This window comes from Aristolochia californica, unplaced genomic scaffold (genome assembly GCF_029961685.1).
Source record: "Aristolochia californica isolate CCGP_79_NKW_82.1479 unplaced genomic scaffold, dmAriCali1.0.hap1 SCAF_3, whole genome shotgun sequence".
Lineage (NCBI taxonomy): Eukaryota > Viridiplantae > Streptophyta > Magnoliopsida > Piperales > Aristolochiaceae > Aristolochia > Aristolochia californica.
Genome location: NW_027181992.1, coordinates 2,833,898 through 2,851,143, shown reverse-complemented (window position 1 = coordinate 2,851,143; position 17,246 = coordinate 2,833,898). Strand labels below are relative to the sequence as shown.

Genomic DNA, 17,246 nt, shown 5'->3' with positions numbered 1-17,246 from the left:
GTGAGCATAACAGCGGTTTCAGCCTTTGCTGACAAGCCTTGAATCCCTTGACCCAAACATTATAAGCCTTGAATCCCCTTTGGCTATTATTTTACCTTTCTTATTTCAAGGGTCGAACTGAAAAAATGAAGATTCTGTGCTACGCGTGAGAACAGTGATGAAGGAGGTTCATCGCCTCTTTCCCAGCTCTGTTCTCAACACCAAGGAATAATAACACAAGAAATTTTTTTGCCAAAAAATGTCTAATCAAAAAAGTACTTACAGATTCATATTCTTAAATACGGAAAAATGAATGACAATGTGCAAGAGAGTCTCCAAGGCAGAGACAAAAAAAGAAAAAATGAAAAAAATCCTGTATAATTTCTTTCTTTTTCTTTCAGTAGCTGAGTATTTCATTCAATCCGTAGACAACTCCGGCGTGCTTCTCCGCCGGACCGTCCCCAAAAAACTTCTCTCTCATCCTCAAGAACACATGCCATGTAAGCAAGCTGTCGGACCCGGCCTGGTGGCATTTCCCGACGGCCCGGTTCACCTGTAGCGCCGAGGCCACCCTGTCCAACCCTCCGTACAGGCTCTCGCAGTATCGCATCAAGTACTTGAGATCGTAAACGTTCTTCCCAAAGAAAACCCTCAAAAGATTCATGAATTCCCCCATGTCCTCCGGCAGCGACTTGCCTGTCAAAATCTTCACCAGGTACCCAAAATCGTAGGCGCTGTGGAACGTCACCCAACTGACCTCGTCGTTGCAAACGAGGCCGGACGACATCATCAACGCGCCGAATTCCCGCGAGTCGACCCCCTCCGAACGGTTTCGCTCAAAGTCGATGCCGTTGATCTTCAGAAGCTCGATCGCGTCGGCCGCATGCGCGTCCCGGAAGACGTCAAAGTCGGAAAAATTGAACTCCCAAATATATCGGCAATCAGTTCCAAGATCAGGCAGGTTTCCCGAAGAATCAGAGAGGGTGAGACCCACCTGGATGAGATTCAGCGCGTCTACGTTCGATTTCAGTGTTTTGTACCGGAGATCAGACCGGTACCGGTAATCAGGGTGGTCACCCCCGGGGTGGAAGACCACGCCGGGGAACTCCGTGTCCATGGAAATGAAGCAAAACGTATCAATAACGTCGGCGATGAGCCGAAACTCCGATTCGAGGTTATGCGCCAAGACGGTCCGAATCACGATGGGTATCGAGTCCGCCTCGGCATTGGCACCTTCATTACTGTCGTCTGAAGCCATGAATCCCGGTCGATTCGATCCCATACCCTATTTTCTTCCTCGTTGACGCTGCCGCAACAGGTGGTGGCGATGGGGGAGGAAGGGGGGATAGGGTTAGGATTAGGGTTAGGGTAGGGCTTATATAAAAAAGACAAGAGAAGAGAGTAAGGTAACATGAAGGGGGAGACAAGAAACGTGGTGCATTAGGGCGACTCCTGTTCGGGTTCATGTTCGTCGAATCTGGAAGGTGCGACCTTTGCGGGCCCCGCTTAGCTCGGTTTGACTCCCCAACGCCTAGTACCCTTACAAAACTCACCGTGTGATTCACGTAAGACGCTCCGTCTTTCTCCACTAGCGTAGCTATTTGCACCTCCACAACTTGGGCTTCTCGGGTCACGTAAGCCTCCGGGCCCATTTTGATTCTGGTTGGTCCCACTTCTTTGCTCGTATGGTTATGTCGAAGAGAAAGCCGCCGAAAAGTCGAGCCCACGGTGACTAGTCTGAGTCCTTCTGACAGTAACTCGTTTTCAGTGTTGAGTTGACGGTACAGCATTAAAGAAAAAAATAATTGAGCGTGGAAACCGTGTCGACTGAGAAGATTAAAGAAAAGAAAAAGGAAGGGAGTCGACGTGAAGTCGCCATGAAAGACTGGACCCAAACACGCTCGAAAGTGGACTGATTTGTGGAATGGAATTTGGTCTCAACACTGCAAGAATCACTACTATCTTCATTTCTTCATGCACTGAAATGGTCTGTTTGTTATCGATTATTGTCAGGGAAGGCCACAGAAGTGGAGAACTTTTTCCCCAGAAAAGAAAACCAAACCAAATCTAAACAGTATGATTGCTCCATCATAGCCTAATTTTTTTTTTCTTAAATATCCAAGAATTCTGCTCCAGATCACATCATAAAAACAATCTTACTATGATGATAAAAACAACAATAAGTTTTGGGTTTGAAGAGGTTGATACCGAGCATTATGGATAGAAAATTTTTAGTACAGAGATCTCTTCTTTGTTTACATGAATTTTCTTCTATATGTCACACAAGCAATCCCATTCATCAAACACCATTCCTGCACCACACAGCTGAGCAAAGAAAACAAGTATCGAGTGTTCCGAACAATGACATCGTAGTAAACTGTCCTGGGCCCTTTGATTTCATAGGACTCCGGCAGTCTAACAACTAAATCCTTACATATTCTATCATCTACATAAATTATTTCCTGTTGTCTACTAGAAGTAGGTACCTTCGGGGGGCTGAACCAGCTTCCGGTTATGTGGGGCTGCCATTTCCTTCTTCAGTTGTGACAGAATGTCTTCCATTGTGTACTCTCGTTGCCAGTTTGAAAGCATACCAAACTTCTTTGCTTCCACCTGAACATATCAGTTTAAACACTGAAGGTCACAAGTCCTAATATTACTGCCACAAATAGTCAAATGGAAGAGCAGTTTTTTTATTTCTCAGATAATAAACAGTTGCAATTACTACAAAGAGATAACTTTCAATCATCTTATAAATCGTTCATGTCATATTTCATGGTTTTTTCAGTTGTTAATGACAAACACCTTCGAAGAGTCCCTGCTTTTACTTTGCAAAAAGCTGCTAAGCGGAACTAATGTCAGTTCTCAATGAAGGGCCATGGCTCAATTGTTACTACACATCTTTTCTCTGGTGCCTAAAAAACACACTTGCATTACACAGGTACAATGACATTCAACTGGCTTATGAAACCTTTACTGTAGGTGCACACATCTGACATAGAACCTCATACACCATGATTTGGAATTCAACCTTAAAAGATTGCACTGGTAAAAAAAATTTGGTCACATGGTTGGGTTCCTGTTGTGAAATTTTGCCCAGAATTCTCAGACAGGCTTCCGGTGCACTCTGTGTGTCCACAACATTCAAAGAAGGATAAAGAGGGGAAAGAAAATGTGATCAACAAGGGCCGCACCATTAAGTGATTTCAGAGTCTATACTTCTGGATGAGCTATCACAGCATGGAACATGCAAAAGACCGAGGAAAGGGGTACAAATAACAAAAATCTTCACACTGATGAATCACAAAATATAAGTACATTTTTTAAATATTTTGTTGTCATTTGGATGACATCTTTATTGCATAAATTAACTGCTCATGTCTAAGCTAACAGATGCAGCTCTCACAACCACAAATTTGCCTCAAATGTTAAACGATGGCCTCTTACTTTTTAGAATTTTCTGAGCCTCCACTTAATAGGACAATCTTACAGAGATATTTGCAGATTTTCTTATCAAAATTGTTCATTTTTTATATAATAATTCTTCCAAAAAAAAATGAGGAAGTGAAATGATTCAGTAAAAAAATCAAGGGTATACTGTTAATATTCACTAAAACATCAATGAAACACCTTTGGTTTCATAGGTATACCACTTTCCCATCCAATTCACCATCCAACATCATGGGAAGTATTTTTGCCAGGTAGAGAAAAGGAATTGAAGGTTTATAGTCAGCTACTTCTTATGCTTTATTTTTATCGGTCCAGAAAACAACTAATTACCACGCCAGTTTCATGGTTGACGCATGTCATATTGATTCTTGAATGGTAACGAACACTAGGAGGCTTTTCAGGATAATCTTTGTCACAGAAGAGCTTCAGTTGATAAATGCGACCTTCATGGACCGACTGCAATTGAACAATAGCATGCATAAGAGAAAGAGCCAAAATAAAGAATAGTGATATTCAAACCAAAGATAAATTGAAGCAGTAAATCCATACATTATGAGGCCCAATGATGGTACCCGTCCAAGACCGCATGTAAATGTCATCCCCATCATCCATTCCATAGCTAACAGTCCCATCTCCAATACCCTTCTCACCGCGTTCAAGTTCCTCTAACAATCTGAAGTTCCGAGGAACTACACAATGTGATGTAAAACCCATAAATATTACTTTGCAATCATTAAGATTAAGAATTATATTATCCAAACAATTAAAGAACAAAGTCAACCAATTTCCTTATTTATACATCATACTAGGTACAGTCACATGCACAAACAACAGATTACAGATCTCGAAAAATACTATACGCAATGCAACAACCTGATGATCATAGTTTGCCATAACACCTGTAAGTATCGGGTCATATGTACTACAGGATTTTGAGAAGCTTGATACAGTTCCAGGAATTTCAGGCACCTGATAGTGTATCAGGTAAACCTTATCCGAGGGGAACATTGTGTTATATAGCAACATCACTAAAGAAAGTAAGTTGCATTAAGAATTATGCATGTCAAACAGTATATAGTAAAGTAAGTCAACTTATAACTTCCACAGTTGCCTGATAGAGATGTGGGTATCTTTTTTCAAATGAAAGGTGGTGATTTTAATTCAGTGGAATGGCTATCATAACCCATGGTACATTCATTTCTTTTAATTTTTTTTGAAGATGATACATTCATGATTTATACAATAACCAGGTTAATCTTGTTTTGTTTGGAGAAAGGCAAATTTTATTCAAATAACCAGGTTAATTTTGAAAAAAGGTTACATGAACAATTGCAAATTACAAGATTTGCTGCTAATAAGATGCAACACTACAAACACTAAAGCAGAAACAAGACTTTTTGTATAACCCACTATATAGTAGGCACCAGAATGTGTGAAACCTACTTTCTGGAAAATGCTAATATGAACAGCTATGTACACAAATAACTTACTTGCATAAAGATACCGGCAACAAAATTAATTGGGAAAACGTGCATACTACCCCATTACCATTCACTTAAAGGTCCACAGTGCCAAAAATCATCTTAGTGTCTAAGTAGATGCCCAAAACCATTGCTTCTAAATTTCAATTATCTAAATATATTCAACTAGACAATGAAGCAGGTAAATGTGCTGCCAAACATACACTCCAGCTTTAGTTTGCACAAGAGAACCGTTCTATATATTTAAAGAGGAGGGCTGCCTTATCCATGGCAATCGAAGATTTCTTTCTCTTTCGAAAGCCTGAGCCATTCTTCTCCCTCTCTCTTATTTTCGTCATATTCTAATATATTTTCTAAACTTCAAAAGCCCACTTGATCGAAGCTAAGCTTAACGACCAGAGATTTGTTTTATAGCAAAAAGAAGCAACGGAAATTAAAAGAAACATATCCAAAAAGAAGGTAGTGAACAACACAGACAGTATGCAGAAATTAAAACAAAAAAAGATGACAATCATGTTAAAAAAAGGGAAAAAAAAAATTAAAAAGGACTGGATATATTAATCTGATTCCTCGCACAAATAAACAACAAGAGATGGGGTGCTTTCCTTGAATTCCATAATGGTTGTAACTGAATTTCTTTTTGAAAATGTTACATGGTTCACTGTTATGTAAAAATAGTTGAAGCTTAAGATTCTTACATGGCCTCTTAATAGAATTAAGGTTTTTGGAATTCTAACAGACTAAAAAAGAAGGTTCTCGTGACAGCAAACAAACGTACATCTATAAGCCATTTTTAGAAAAATGAGAGATTAAGATTCTTTATAATGTATAGTAAATACAAGAAGAATTACAACATCAATGAATCAGTGAGGCTTTAACGGCAAGACCAGCAGTTAGATTAGTCTAAACACTTCAAAATACCGCTTCACTAAGGAAACCTCTATAATCCACCCTCAGGGTCCAAAATAAAAAATAAAAAATAAAAAAATTGGCACATGCAATAAGAAAACTACACAGAATGCGACCATCTCCCCACTTAAAAAGATCTGTGAGTCGTAGCTTATGAAGAAATCCAAATAGAATTAAGTAACATTCACTCTTAGAAGTGACCACTGATGACATACATGGAAGAAAAGGAAGCAACCATTCGCATGAAATTCATAGTTTTCTCAAACCAGTATAAATATAAAAACATGAGACCCAAATTTAGTCAAATACCAACCCATGACCACATTTTTACACTTTTTTATGTATAGAAATAAAAACAAAAACCTACTAAAGCAGAACTGAAAAACAAAAAAAAATGAGAAAGCCAGTGACAAATAAGGCAGGACCAATCCATGAATCAAAATATTCCCTCCAATCACAGAAAGAGCTTCTTATTAAGTGTAGTGTCACACAGGAAGATTCCAAAAGCCTAGCATGATCCTTAAAAAGAAGTACAGAAGGAACAAAAATGTAAGACTCAGAAAAATAACCCATCAAAGCAAATGGGCACTAAGAGCAGCCTTATGCGATCTATTCATCAAACTCTGAAAGTTTCATGAGAGACACTGACAAGAAAAAGAAAAAAAACAAGACAATTAAACACATAATTATATTTTTAAACGGAGCCTTACCAATAACACCCGATCCTCCGGAGCCAATCGTCATAGGTTTCAGAGAGTTCTGTCCTTCGATCTGACCACGGAGGAATTCGAGAGTCCGAGTTCTAAGAATCTAGAAAGGAAACGAGAGAGAGAGAGAGAGAGAGAGAGACTAAGCAAATTGAAGCGAGAATAAAGAGGGGAAGACCCTGCTAAAGGTTGAGGGAGTGGGAAGGAATAAAGCCAAAAAGGTAGCTCTCCGTTCGACCAGCAAAGAGTAGAAGCGAAAGGGCCAAAATGGGTAAAAAAGAAAATAATTTTTTTATTACAAAATTCAAAAGGAATAAAAAAAAATATTACTAAAATAAAACAGTGGAAGCACTAACACAAGAGAAATAATACAGAAAAATCATTAGAAATAATCTAATTTTTATTAGAATTAAGTAATGACACATACATACAACCTTTAAATAAGAATCTGCATTTTCAGGAATCTCAATTTGTACAAATAATCTAAGTTTCATAAAAAATGTAAATATTTTTTTTGACTTTGGTGTAATGCACGAATCAAGTGTTAGGATTGAGTCCAATGAACAAACTCAATGGGACTTAAATTCGATAGAACAAACAAATGTCTTACTTTTTGATACACTTTAAAAGTGAGTCTGATTTTATCTTAAAAATGACTAGTCACTTAAGAGTGAAACTAATTTCCTGGTTTAATTACAACTTTGGTGAGAGTCTGCAATCCATCTACTTTTTATGAAAGAGAATTAGAATTCACGAAATATTCTTTTAGGGTTTTATTCAAAATGTTTAATAATTGTAGAAAAATGGAGCCATGGAAACAAAAATCCTTTGTTAACCGTTTTATCACAAGAAACGGTTTCTCGTAAAGGTGGTCTCTCGATAACACGACGTCATAAAGAACATTGATGGGAGGTTGGTTTTAGATCATTTTTTTTTGTCTCATATCTCGACACTCAATTATCCTTCAATTTAGCCATTGTCGATGAGTATTTAGAGATTATAAGCGCCAAACAGAGAGAACAGAGATTTACAGAATCTGAAACATATAGAAGGAGATATGATCTTTGCTTCCGTTTATATTTATCTTATGAATTTTATGTCATTAAAAATTCATATATATTTAAGTCTTACGTCCTTCTCCACGATCAGTGCAAATCGATCTTCATCTAAATTGATTTCATCCAACAAACACGATCAGTAAACCGTTCCCTCCACCCCAATCGACAAAAGAGAAGCCGAAAAAACAAACAGAAAGGAATATGTTCTCCAGATGCCATCTCAGGGGCCCCGAAAGCCTCGTCCAAACCAGAAGAATCGTGTCTACAAATTTCACTGCAATCTCTCACTCTCTTCCTCGGATGTCTGTTACATTTGTGCAGGTAGCGTTTGATGCTCTACAATAAACAAACACAGAGTCTGTATCAAACGAGACAGATAGAATAACCAAAAACCCACCAATACATTCAATGTCCAGGGAAGTACACACTGTTTGGGTGTATACGCCCATTCCGGATCATTCCTAACCATGCAGGCAGGAGCAGTAGCAGCCTAGCAGGAGTAGGAGTCCCCCCTTACGTCCCCACCATCATCACCAAAACCGACTTCCCTTGCCAGTTTCTCTCGAGGGTTTTATGGGGCGTTACAGAGCGGAGATGTGTGAGAAAAGCAGTGGGAATGGGGGAAGAAGGGTTGAAGGAGAAGAAGACAAAGGGTGTTTGGAGAGGGTCGCAATAAGTGTTTAGAGTGTATATTTACAAACAAGGGAAAGAAGAAATAAATTTGTATTTATCATCTGACGTAATCCACTCATAATTCTCAACCGTCTAATTACTATCGCATTTAATTGTTTTTATGGAATTTCAATCCAAAATATCCCTTCTTTTCAATGCACGAACTACCTATCCACATAATCACTTCATCCCTCTCTTCACTTAATCTCATCCCATAATCAATCAGTCCATCTCTATATGCACTCGCACATACACCAATGCTGTGTGCATATACCTCTGGTTATCAGGGGAGGAAGTCCAGTTGAATAGAATTCAGATTATCAAGATTCTGTAGAAGCTAACAAATGGTAAACTAGTGCGATTCAGGAAAAGAAGACGGAGGAAAAGGAAAGGAAGTTAACTGTTTTCTTCAGATAATTGAGACAGTTAAAGTTAGCCAGTTTACATCCTGTCACCGGAAAAGAGAGAGCAGAACAAAAAGAGCGAAGGAAAGAGTAACAGACATCTATATTCGAAAAATTAAAAAGGCAAAAAGAAGACACAGGATCACAAAAGAGAAAAGGAAAAAAGTATGAAAAATATATTAAAAAAAAGGAAAAGAAAAAGAAAGAAAAACTGTGAGGAGAGAAGCTTTGTGATGAGCTTGCTTAGCTCTTGCTGCCTTTGCTGTGCTTGCTGTAGTAATTGTTGTTTTCTTGGAGGAAGTCGAGGAGGACGGAGCTCTTGCATTTGGGGCATTTGGGGTCTTTTTGGGAGAGCATCACGTACATGAGGCACCTGGGGCAGCCGGCCAGCACCATTGACCCTGCCTCCGGGCTGTTCTCCGTCTCCAATGACACGCACGAGCTCGGCGATGAAGACGAAGACGACGACCCTTTTGGGGACTCCATGACCCCCCTCGCACGGTCCGGCGGAGAGATGTTCAGGTTCAGGTTCAGCTCCAGCTTCGGGTTCTTCCCGTTCCGGCTCATCTTTTCTTCTTCCCCCTTGTAGTAGATTGAGCCCGTCTGGTGATTCACAAAATAAGATCAAATTAACATAACACGGAGAAACATGAGTCTATAAGACGATCTCAAAGCACCCAGAACTAAGGAGTAATGATGCGATCTACATGAACCATAGGCCATTAGATTGATAATATACCTCAAGATTGAGGAATTTTTGGCAGCCTAAAGGTAGAGGAGAAGGTTCGTCTAATTCGACGACGGAGGAGTCGAGACCGGAGTGGAAGAGATGAAGGGTGAGAGGAGGCACGGCTCGCTGGATGCCGGTGATGGTTGACCTACTAAAAACACTCCGGTCTAATGGTGCTGGAGGAGCCACTCCACGACAAGTCCTATGTTGTTGCTGCTCGATTTGCAGTGAGGCCATTATATATAAGGAAGTCTCAAGGAAGGTGAAGGGAATTTGCTCCTTTATTAATTATTTTTTATTTTTTAATTAAAAAAAAGGTAAGAGAGAGAAGAAGAAAGAAGAAGATGAAGAAAAAAATTGAGGACAGGAAATGTATTGATTGTGGAGAAATCCCAAGATGTTTTTGGAGGAAGAAAAAAATTGCAGTAAATATTGCAATTACAAGCGCAGCCCGTCTTCATTCATTGCTCAAGTAATCGGTGATTGATTCATACGAAACAGAGAAAAATATACAGCTAATTCGGATTAAAAAACAGAAAACTGAAAACAGAAGAAAAAAAAGAGAGGAAGAGCTGCTTACAAAGGAAGCAAAAGGGAGTAAGAAAATGGAAGAGAGATCACTCCAGTCTCCCTCTCTCTGTCTCCCGTTTGTTTTCTCTCTTCTCCTCTGTTTCAAAATTTATAGAGAGAGAAGAAACAGCGACTTCCCCGGTCTCGCCGCACGCGCTTCCCATCCCCCCGTTCAAATTCATCTCCTCACTCGTCCGACTCATGGTCTTCAACGTTCTGTTGCCCCCTGTTCGCAACAATCCCATCGAGCGATCGGCACCGAGTCGACTCAAGGCGATGGTTCCTATGCGAGAAATTACTGCAGAAATCATGAGTTCAATTGAAGAGGTCATTTATTAGAGGTTTATCTCGTAGTTAATAAATCAAATTAAAAACTCAACCGAGTTGAGGCGTTACTCATGCCTTGTTCTCTTATCACGTGTCGCACTCTGCCAGACCATTTTACGTAAATTTCGACCACAATTACTTTTTTTTTTTATTTTGTCCTTAAAAAACCCTTCATAAATACGCATACGCCTCCCCTAGTCAAGGAACGATGCGCCTCCGGGATCTCTTTCTTTCACATTGTATATGAATACGTGGGACCCGTCCTATTTAGACGATCGCACGGCAGAAAATCACGATAGACCCCGATCACCACCGACAGTTCCATTCATCGGACCCACCAAATCAAAGGTCACTACGGCCGGATCGTGTGTCGTAGGGGGCCTGGTGGTCTTTGCATCATGACACGGAGGCGGCTGTTCGCTTCACGAGAAAGGACGCCTTCCTCTAATTTACAACGTTTTGACAGTTCTTGTTTTTCTTCTCTTTAGTTTAATCGCAAGAGAAGCGAGAGAAATTTGAATGGCGGGTCAAAGGCGAAGATGAGAACTTAAAATGGGATTGAGAGAAAACAAAAACAAAGAATTCTGCCACCCATCATGCAACCAGGAGCCGTCAATTTAATATCTTACAGATTCAAGGTGATTGCAGAAAAAAAGAAAGCAGAAAGATGAGCTAACCAGAAAGGAGCTCTTTAATGCAAAGCAGTTGACTGGGCTCCTCCATTAATGGAAGAGCTTAATCTACTCAATCTGGGTTTTATTAATCCAACAGGAACGGAAACGGGTGAGAACTTTCTCATGGGTTGAAGCCGGTGATTATGAATCTGGGTCAAGTTTAACTGGTAATTATGATAGGAGAAGACGAGGGATAGAGAAGAAGCTGAAACTTGAGCTGTTGGTCAAGGGTTTGCCTCTAAGCCCATTATGTTGAATCAAACCTATCATAAATACAATGGTGGGTGCTATGACCTTTCTTCAGCCTTTATATATTCATGACTCTGAATGTTTGAAGAAGGGTTGGAGTAATCTCATGAGGTCTATTTATTCTTTTGTTTTAGTAAATCCCAACTCTTTATCTCGTCATTCAATTCCAGAAGGCATTTTTCCTTGTAAAGTAGGCCGGTTAGGCATTGAAAAAACAAGTCTTTCGCATGAACAAGGAATCCACCAACTCCACAAAAAAGAAAAAAAAACGAAAAACTATGAATTGCTCACCAACTCCCCCTTAAATGACTGTGTTTTCCTTTTCTTTTTTGTTTAACCACGGAAAATACAAATGATGTAACTGATTGTTGACTTATCCTGACTTTACTAGGACTGGACAGACAAGAGTTGCCTTCTATTCTTTCACTTATATTCACTTGCTCTCTGCAATATGTATTTGATTCTAAAGTCTAAGATGAACTCATTAAAATTTTCATCTGAACTAAATTTAGTCTGTTCTGATCCCTAAAACTCCAAAGCGAGTCTCTCTAAAAGAAAGCGTTTTGATTGCTCTAAGCGAAAATGGAGACCCATTCATCTTATGTGAATCGAATTGAAGCACTCCTTTCAGCAGGTTTTACATTATAAGTTAAGAGAGAGAGAGAGAGAGAGAGAGAGAGAGAGAGAGAGAGAGAGAGAGAGAGAGTACAACATGAAGAATCAGAGTTGTTCATCTATCTTGGTTCCATATGGATAAGCATCAATTCTATTTCATGCAGCTTGAAAACTATCACGGACAGCACAATAATGGAGATGAGAATGAGCCAGGGTAGACTTAAGGGAGAAGAATGCTTTAGGACCCATTTGGTACTATGTTTGAAGACAGCTCTGTCACATCCAATCATGCTGACCTTAGCTTCTTATCCTGATTCAGCGTTTAGGGAAAGAAGCTATAACCAATGAAGCATATATAGGTCTCGTCAAGACTCAGAAAGTACCTGAACGTCAGGGGATTCACCTTCAGGCTTCTGCCCAGCAGAATAAATATATGCAAAAAACTGCTTTTTTGTAAAGGCAAACTTGATGAGAAATAAGAAGGAACCATCAATGAAAGGGTACTCTTTTAAGGACAAACAGGAATGCCCGTATGATTCTAATAGGAGATATGTTCGATAGAAGGATACTCTGATGCTAATCTGAGAATATGGCTTTAACAAGTTTAAGCATGAAGTGATTCGTGATGTATATATCGATATTTTTCCGCACCCGTCTCCGCCACCATCAAACAAACTGCTTGTGAAGGACCCGTCGCCACCCTCCTTCATCAAGAGACCCAAAGGATGGAAGAATATCTCTATTACTTCAAATAACAGGAAGAGATTTATCCAGGAGAGCCTGCAGAAAGCTTCTCCATACGTAATTGATATCTCACTGAAACACGGTCTCTAGAAACCGTAACTGAGAAAGCAGCAAAGAGATGCTGACGAGTACAACTTCGACGCCTTTCCAAGTTGTTTTCCTTCACTGCATCCACCATAAAACCTCAAACCAGAGTCCTTTAAATGAGGCCTTTAAACCACGCAATCAAAGAAGGCATCTTCTACGAATGCTATTTTACTGTTTAACTCCTAAGACCAATACTTGCCATCTCGACATTTAATCTGAAATTTATTAATGGAGGCAGATGATTAAGGATCACAACAGCATGGGTGGCGTCTCCCTACGTACACCTGACGGGCTCGACCATGAATGACACAAAAATGACTGGTGGCTCGGTTCATTATGTGTTTTCATTCGTCCCTGAGAATAATTTCCCTTCACCTAATCCTTGTTCATAAGCTGGCACTATCATCTACCATGTGTGAGCCACCTATCCTCCTGCTGAAACTCTCTACAGTATGTGTTTATAATCCTTCAGTTTGCATACTTCGTGCACCAGTGCAATGGATGACTGACAAAAGAAAGTCACAGATAAGCAGCATTCCACTAGTCCGGACATTCGTCTCTGCTTCAAATGCAACACGATGAGCTGCATTGCTGGAACATCTCTAGAACAGAGCAGCAACTTAAGTACAGTGCTTGTGCTGGCTTAATGACATTGTTTCAGTGAGATATAATGTTCACGATTCGTCAGAAAGCACTTGAACAGTGTACAACTGAACTCGTCTTGGATCCTACAGTGCTCTATCTTCATAGACAAGCAGACCGATTGACAATCTTAGAAGTCATATCATCACCATTGTTGTCTTCATCATCGCTTCCATCATAATCAGAAACAGCATCATCGGAGGAACCGCCAATTTGTCCTGAAGAATTCAATTCCTAATGTACTTCAAGTGAAGTCCACTCAAGATGGAAAGTCTTGTGTGAGTTTTCCCCCCGAACTCTCCATCCCGTGCATACACCTCGTGAACCGCCGTTCTCGTATTATTAGAAAATACATATAAGGGTATTTTGGTTATTTTAACCCTTAATATTTTGATCATTTTCCCACTTCAATGGTTAATTTTCTTTATGTAATGTTATTCTTCATGTTAAATTATGTCAATGGATAAATTTTTATGTACATAGGATGTGTAGTTAGGAAGATATAAGGAGATTAAGGTTTATTAAGTATATAATAGGAGTATGTTTGTAATTTATAACTTAAAAAACTTATTTAAGAAGGATTACTGCTATTTATTAAGGTTTATTAAGTGTGTAAGGGCATTTTCTCTACCATAACCTTAAGGTTACAACTCTTTATATACTTTGATTGCCATAATTGGGTTCCTAATTTATTTATTTTTTAGATCTGCATCACCCAACCCGGTGTTGAATGCATACGACATCACCTAATTGATAATGTCAGCCCTAATTGCTACTGCTATTGTATGATATTGGTTGAAAAAACTATAAATTGTTGGTTATTGGATTGTTGAAGTGCGTATATCCTATTTATGTGCCCTAACCCTAATTTTGTGAGTGAGAACCACCTTAGTGATAAATCTGGAAATTGTTTAGAAGCTTATATTGGTTATTTTGTGATCATATATTATGGATAAGACAAGAGAAGTTTATACCCCGACTAGAGAAAAATTTGAATTTGATAGAAAGGGTACCATCATGATTACATCGAAAAAATTGACAGGGCTTAGTTATTTTAATTGAGTTAAGTATGCCAAAATGTATCTTAAGGGTAGAAAGTAGTTAAAGTTTATCTGAGATGATCTCCTAGTGCCTACAGATGATGATTGGGAGGCAGATGACAGTTAGATTATGACCTGAATTGTCAATAGTATTGATTCTACTCTTAAAAATCAAGTGGTGAATTGTGAGATATCAAAGGCTCTGCGATTGTTTCTCAAATATTTATATGCACATAAGAGTAATATCTCTCAAGTTTATGAGTTGTATATAGACTTTTTTGGGTTGAAAGAAGAAATCGAACAGTTACAGAATATTACAGTGCATTACTTGACATATGGTAAGAGATCAATGTATATCATCCGTTTACTACAGATGAGAATGAGTTGAGAAAATAACAAAATCAACTGCTTGTTACAAAAAAAATGGATGGTTTAGGTTGCTATTAAAGCTCAGGTATTAGCTTAAAGTGAAATTCCTACTCTCTCTAGCACTTCTAATTATATTATGAGGGCTGAGAAGACTATTGTACATGAAATAGGTAAAGGAGGTAAGATAATGGAAGTCACTGCTCTTAATGCTTCAAACATTATATCAGTCCTTAAAGATTCTTCTAGAGGTGGAGGTAGAGGCCGAGGCCGAGGTAGAGAAGACTCGGGCAGAGGTAGAGGACGTAGTGATGGTAAGTCAGAAAAATAGTGTGTTCATTGTGGCAAAGATAATCATTATTTTGACATATGTTGGGTTAAGTTTGGAAAACTTGCATGGGCTAATTCTACAACTCCTGATAGTGGAAGTGGAAATTTAGATTCTTCTATGTCGGTTACAGCAGGTGCTCAAGATGAGATGCACCAATTAATATAACAACAACACCAAATTGCTCAGCGCATGACTCAAATCTTTGTTGCCTCGACCTTAGCATTTGTAACTCATGCTTCCATCTCAATTCCTAAGTCTACAAGTATTGACTCAAATATGACAATTTATCATGTTCAATCGTCACCGTCCTGGGTTCTTGACTCAGGAGCCTCCAAACACATGTCATATATGTTGTCATTGTTTTTCGATTTAAAAGTATCTTTGTGTCGAACATGTTAATCTTGTTGATGGTTCTACCTCTCTTGTTCAAGGAGTAGGCAATGTTACTCCTGCATAATTTTTTGTCTCCTCAGTCAGCACTTTTTGTTCCCAAGTTTCCTTTAAATTTGTTGTCGATTAGTCAGCTAACCAAGTCAATGAGTTATTCTCTCATATTTTATCATACTCATTGTGTTCTTCAGGATCTCGCGACTAAGAAGACGATTGGTTCAGCTCATGAGAGAGATGGGTTATACTACCTGGAGAACCATACCACAGATTCTCCTCTACAGTGGCACTTGTGGCTAGGTTATCCGTCTACAGCAAAACTGTTTAAGTTTTTCCAAATTTTATTTTGAGTTCTTTCTTTCAATGCGAGTCGTGTCAATTAGGTAAACATCACAAAAGTTCGTTTACAATCTCATCTCATAAAACCAGCCATCTATTTGAGGTTGTATACTCAGACATCTGAGGTCCTTGTCTTGTGTCTAGTCAGTTTAGTTATAGTTTTTTTATTTCTTTTATCGATGAATTTAGTAGGTGTACTTGAATTTACATTTTTAAGGAAAATTTTGAGGCCTTTGATGTATTCAAACTTTTCTTCAATAAAATAAAAAATTAGTATGTTGCTTCGCTTTATATCTTGCGTATTGATAATGGCCTTAAGTTCATGAGTCATAAATAATGGGTCTTTTGTCAAGAACATAGAATTATTCATCAAGTATCTTGTGTCATTACCCATCAACAAAATAGCTTAGTTGAACGTAACAATTGTTATTTACAAGAGGTAGCCAGAACAATGACGATACATAAGTATGTACCCAAGTCTTATTGGGGTAATGTTGTTTTTACAACCTGTTTCTTAGTTAATAGAATTCCTTCATCTATGTTAGAAGGAAAAATTCCTATGCAAATATTTTGCCGTTTGTGCCATTATTTGTTGTTTTTCCCCACATGTTTGGATGTGTCTGCTTTGCTCATGTATTTGGGTCCTACAGGGATAAGTAGTCTCCCCGAACAGTTAAATGTGTAATTTTGGGGTACTCTCGCACACAGAATGGGTACAATAATATTTTTGCCTGTTGACTAGAAAAATATTTGTATCTGCTAATGCTACTTTCTTTGAGGATGTATCATTTTTTTCCTCTGCATATTTACCTTTTGATCATGTTGTCTCACTTGAACCAGTACCAATTATCTCTATACAAGTTGATGAGCTCGTTGGACCGTCACAAACTGTCACTATCGAGAAACAACTATAGGTATATAAACACCGAAAAGAAGTATCACTACCAACTCTCTCACCGGACCATGACTCTAATTCGTTTCAAGATCCTGGAGGTAATGATCAACATGTTCTTATTGCACTCAAGAAGGGTGTCAAAGAAAGTAAAGATACACGGCATCCATTATCTCAATTTATGTTTTTTTTTTTCCTTATCTAACTCCTATAAAAAATTTAATTGTCTATTTCTATTTGCATTATTACTTCTTCAGTGGAGAAGGTTTTCTCGTCTCCTCATTTTAAGCAAGCTATAGATGTTAAAATGGATGCTTTAATAGATAGGGGCACTTGGCAACTCTGTGATTTACCATCAAGGGCCAAAGTTGTTGGCTGCCGCTTCCATCTCTTACTGAAGGGCTCCCTCCCCTTTCCATCTCCACTATACCAAAGCAGCTAGTTTTGCTCTCTTTGTTACAACTCTTTGCAATAACTAGGAAAGATAGTCTGCTAAGTGGAGCAACATCAGCCCAGCTTAAACACCTGTTTTGGCGAAAAGATGCACATAAGGAGAACGGATCGAGAACGGATCACCTAAGCTTCACTCACAC

At 38.8% G+C, this 17,246-nt stretch overlaps 3 protein-coding genes across 4 annotated transcripts; all 3 read right to left on the bottom strand.

Annotated features, from left to right (window-relative positions):
* Window positions 1-62: 62 nt before the first annotated feature.
* LOC137959236 (probable CCR4-associated factor 1 homolog 11) lies at window positions 63-1,352 on the bottom strand. Its single transcript, XM_068806609.1, has one exon. The coding sequence runs from the start codon at window positions 1,259-1,261 to the stop codon at window positions 377-379; it is 885 nt and encodes a 294-aa protein (XP_068662710.1). The 5' UTR covers window positions 1,262-1,352; the 3' UTR covers window positions 63-376.
* Window positions 1,353-2,121: 769 nt separating this feature from the next.
* On the bottom strand, window positions 2,122-6,692 carry LOC137958787 (ubiquitin-conjugating enzyme E2 variant 1C-like). The gene is made up of 4 exons (XM_068805918.1): window positions 6,530-6,692; window positions 3,979-4,118; window positions 3,760-3,885; window positions 2,122-2,592 (listed from the first exon to the last, which is right to left on the bottom strand). The coding sequence occupies exons 1-4, from the start codon at window positions 6,561-6,563 to the stop codon at window positions 2,452-2,454; spliced, it is 441 nt and encodes a 146-aa protein (XP_068662019.1). The 5' UTR covers window positions 6,564-6,692; the 3' UTR covers window positions 2,122-2,451.
* Window positions 6,693-8,744: 2,052 nt separating this feature from the next.
* Window positions 8,745-10,023, bottom strand: LOC137960460 (protein GL2-INTERACTING REPRESSOR 2). Of its 2 annotated transcripts, XM_068808097.1 has the most exons (3): window positions 9,971-10,023; window positions 9,400-9,603; window positions 8,745-9,263 (listed from the first exon to the last, which is right to left on the bottom strand). In XM_068808097.1, exon 3 carries the CDS (start codon window positions 9,225-9,227, stop codon window positions 8,904-8,906), a length of 324 nt encoding a protein of 107 aa, XP_068664198.1. In that variant the 5' UTR covers window positions 9,228-9,263; window positions 9,400-9,603; window positions 9,971-10,023; the 3' UTR covers window positions 8,745-8,903. The 2 variants fall into 2 exon arrangements, with proteins under 2 accessions (XP_068664198.1, XP_068664197.1); XM_068808096.1 differs by lacking the exon at window positions 9,971-10,023 and having other exon boundaries at window positions 9,400-9,913.
* Window positions 10,024-17,246: the final 7,223 nt, after the last annotated feature.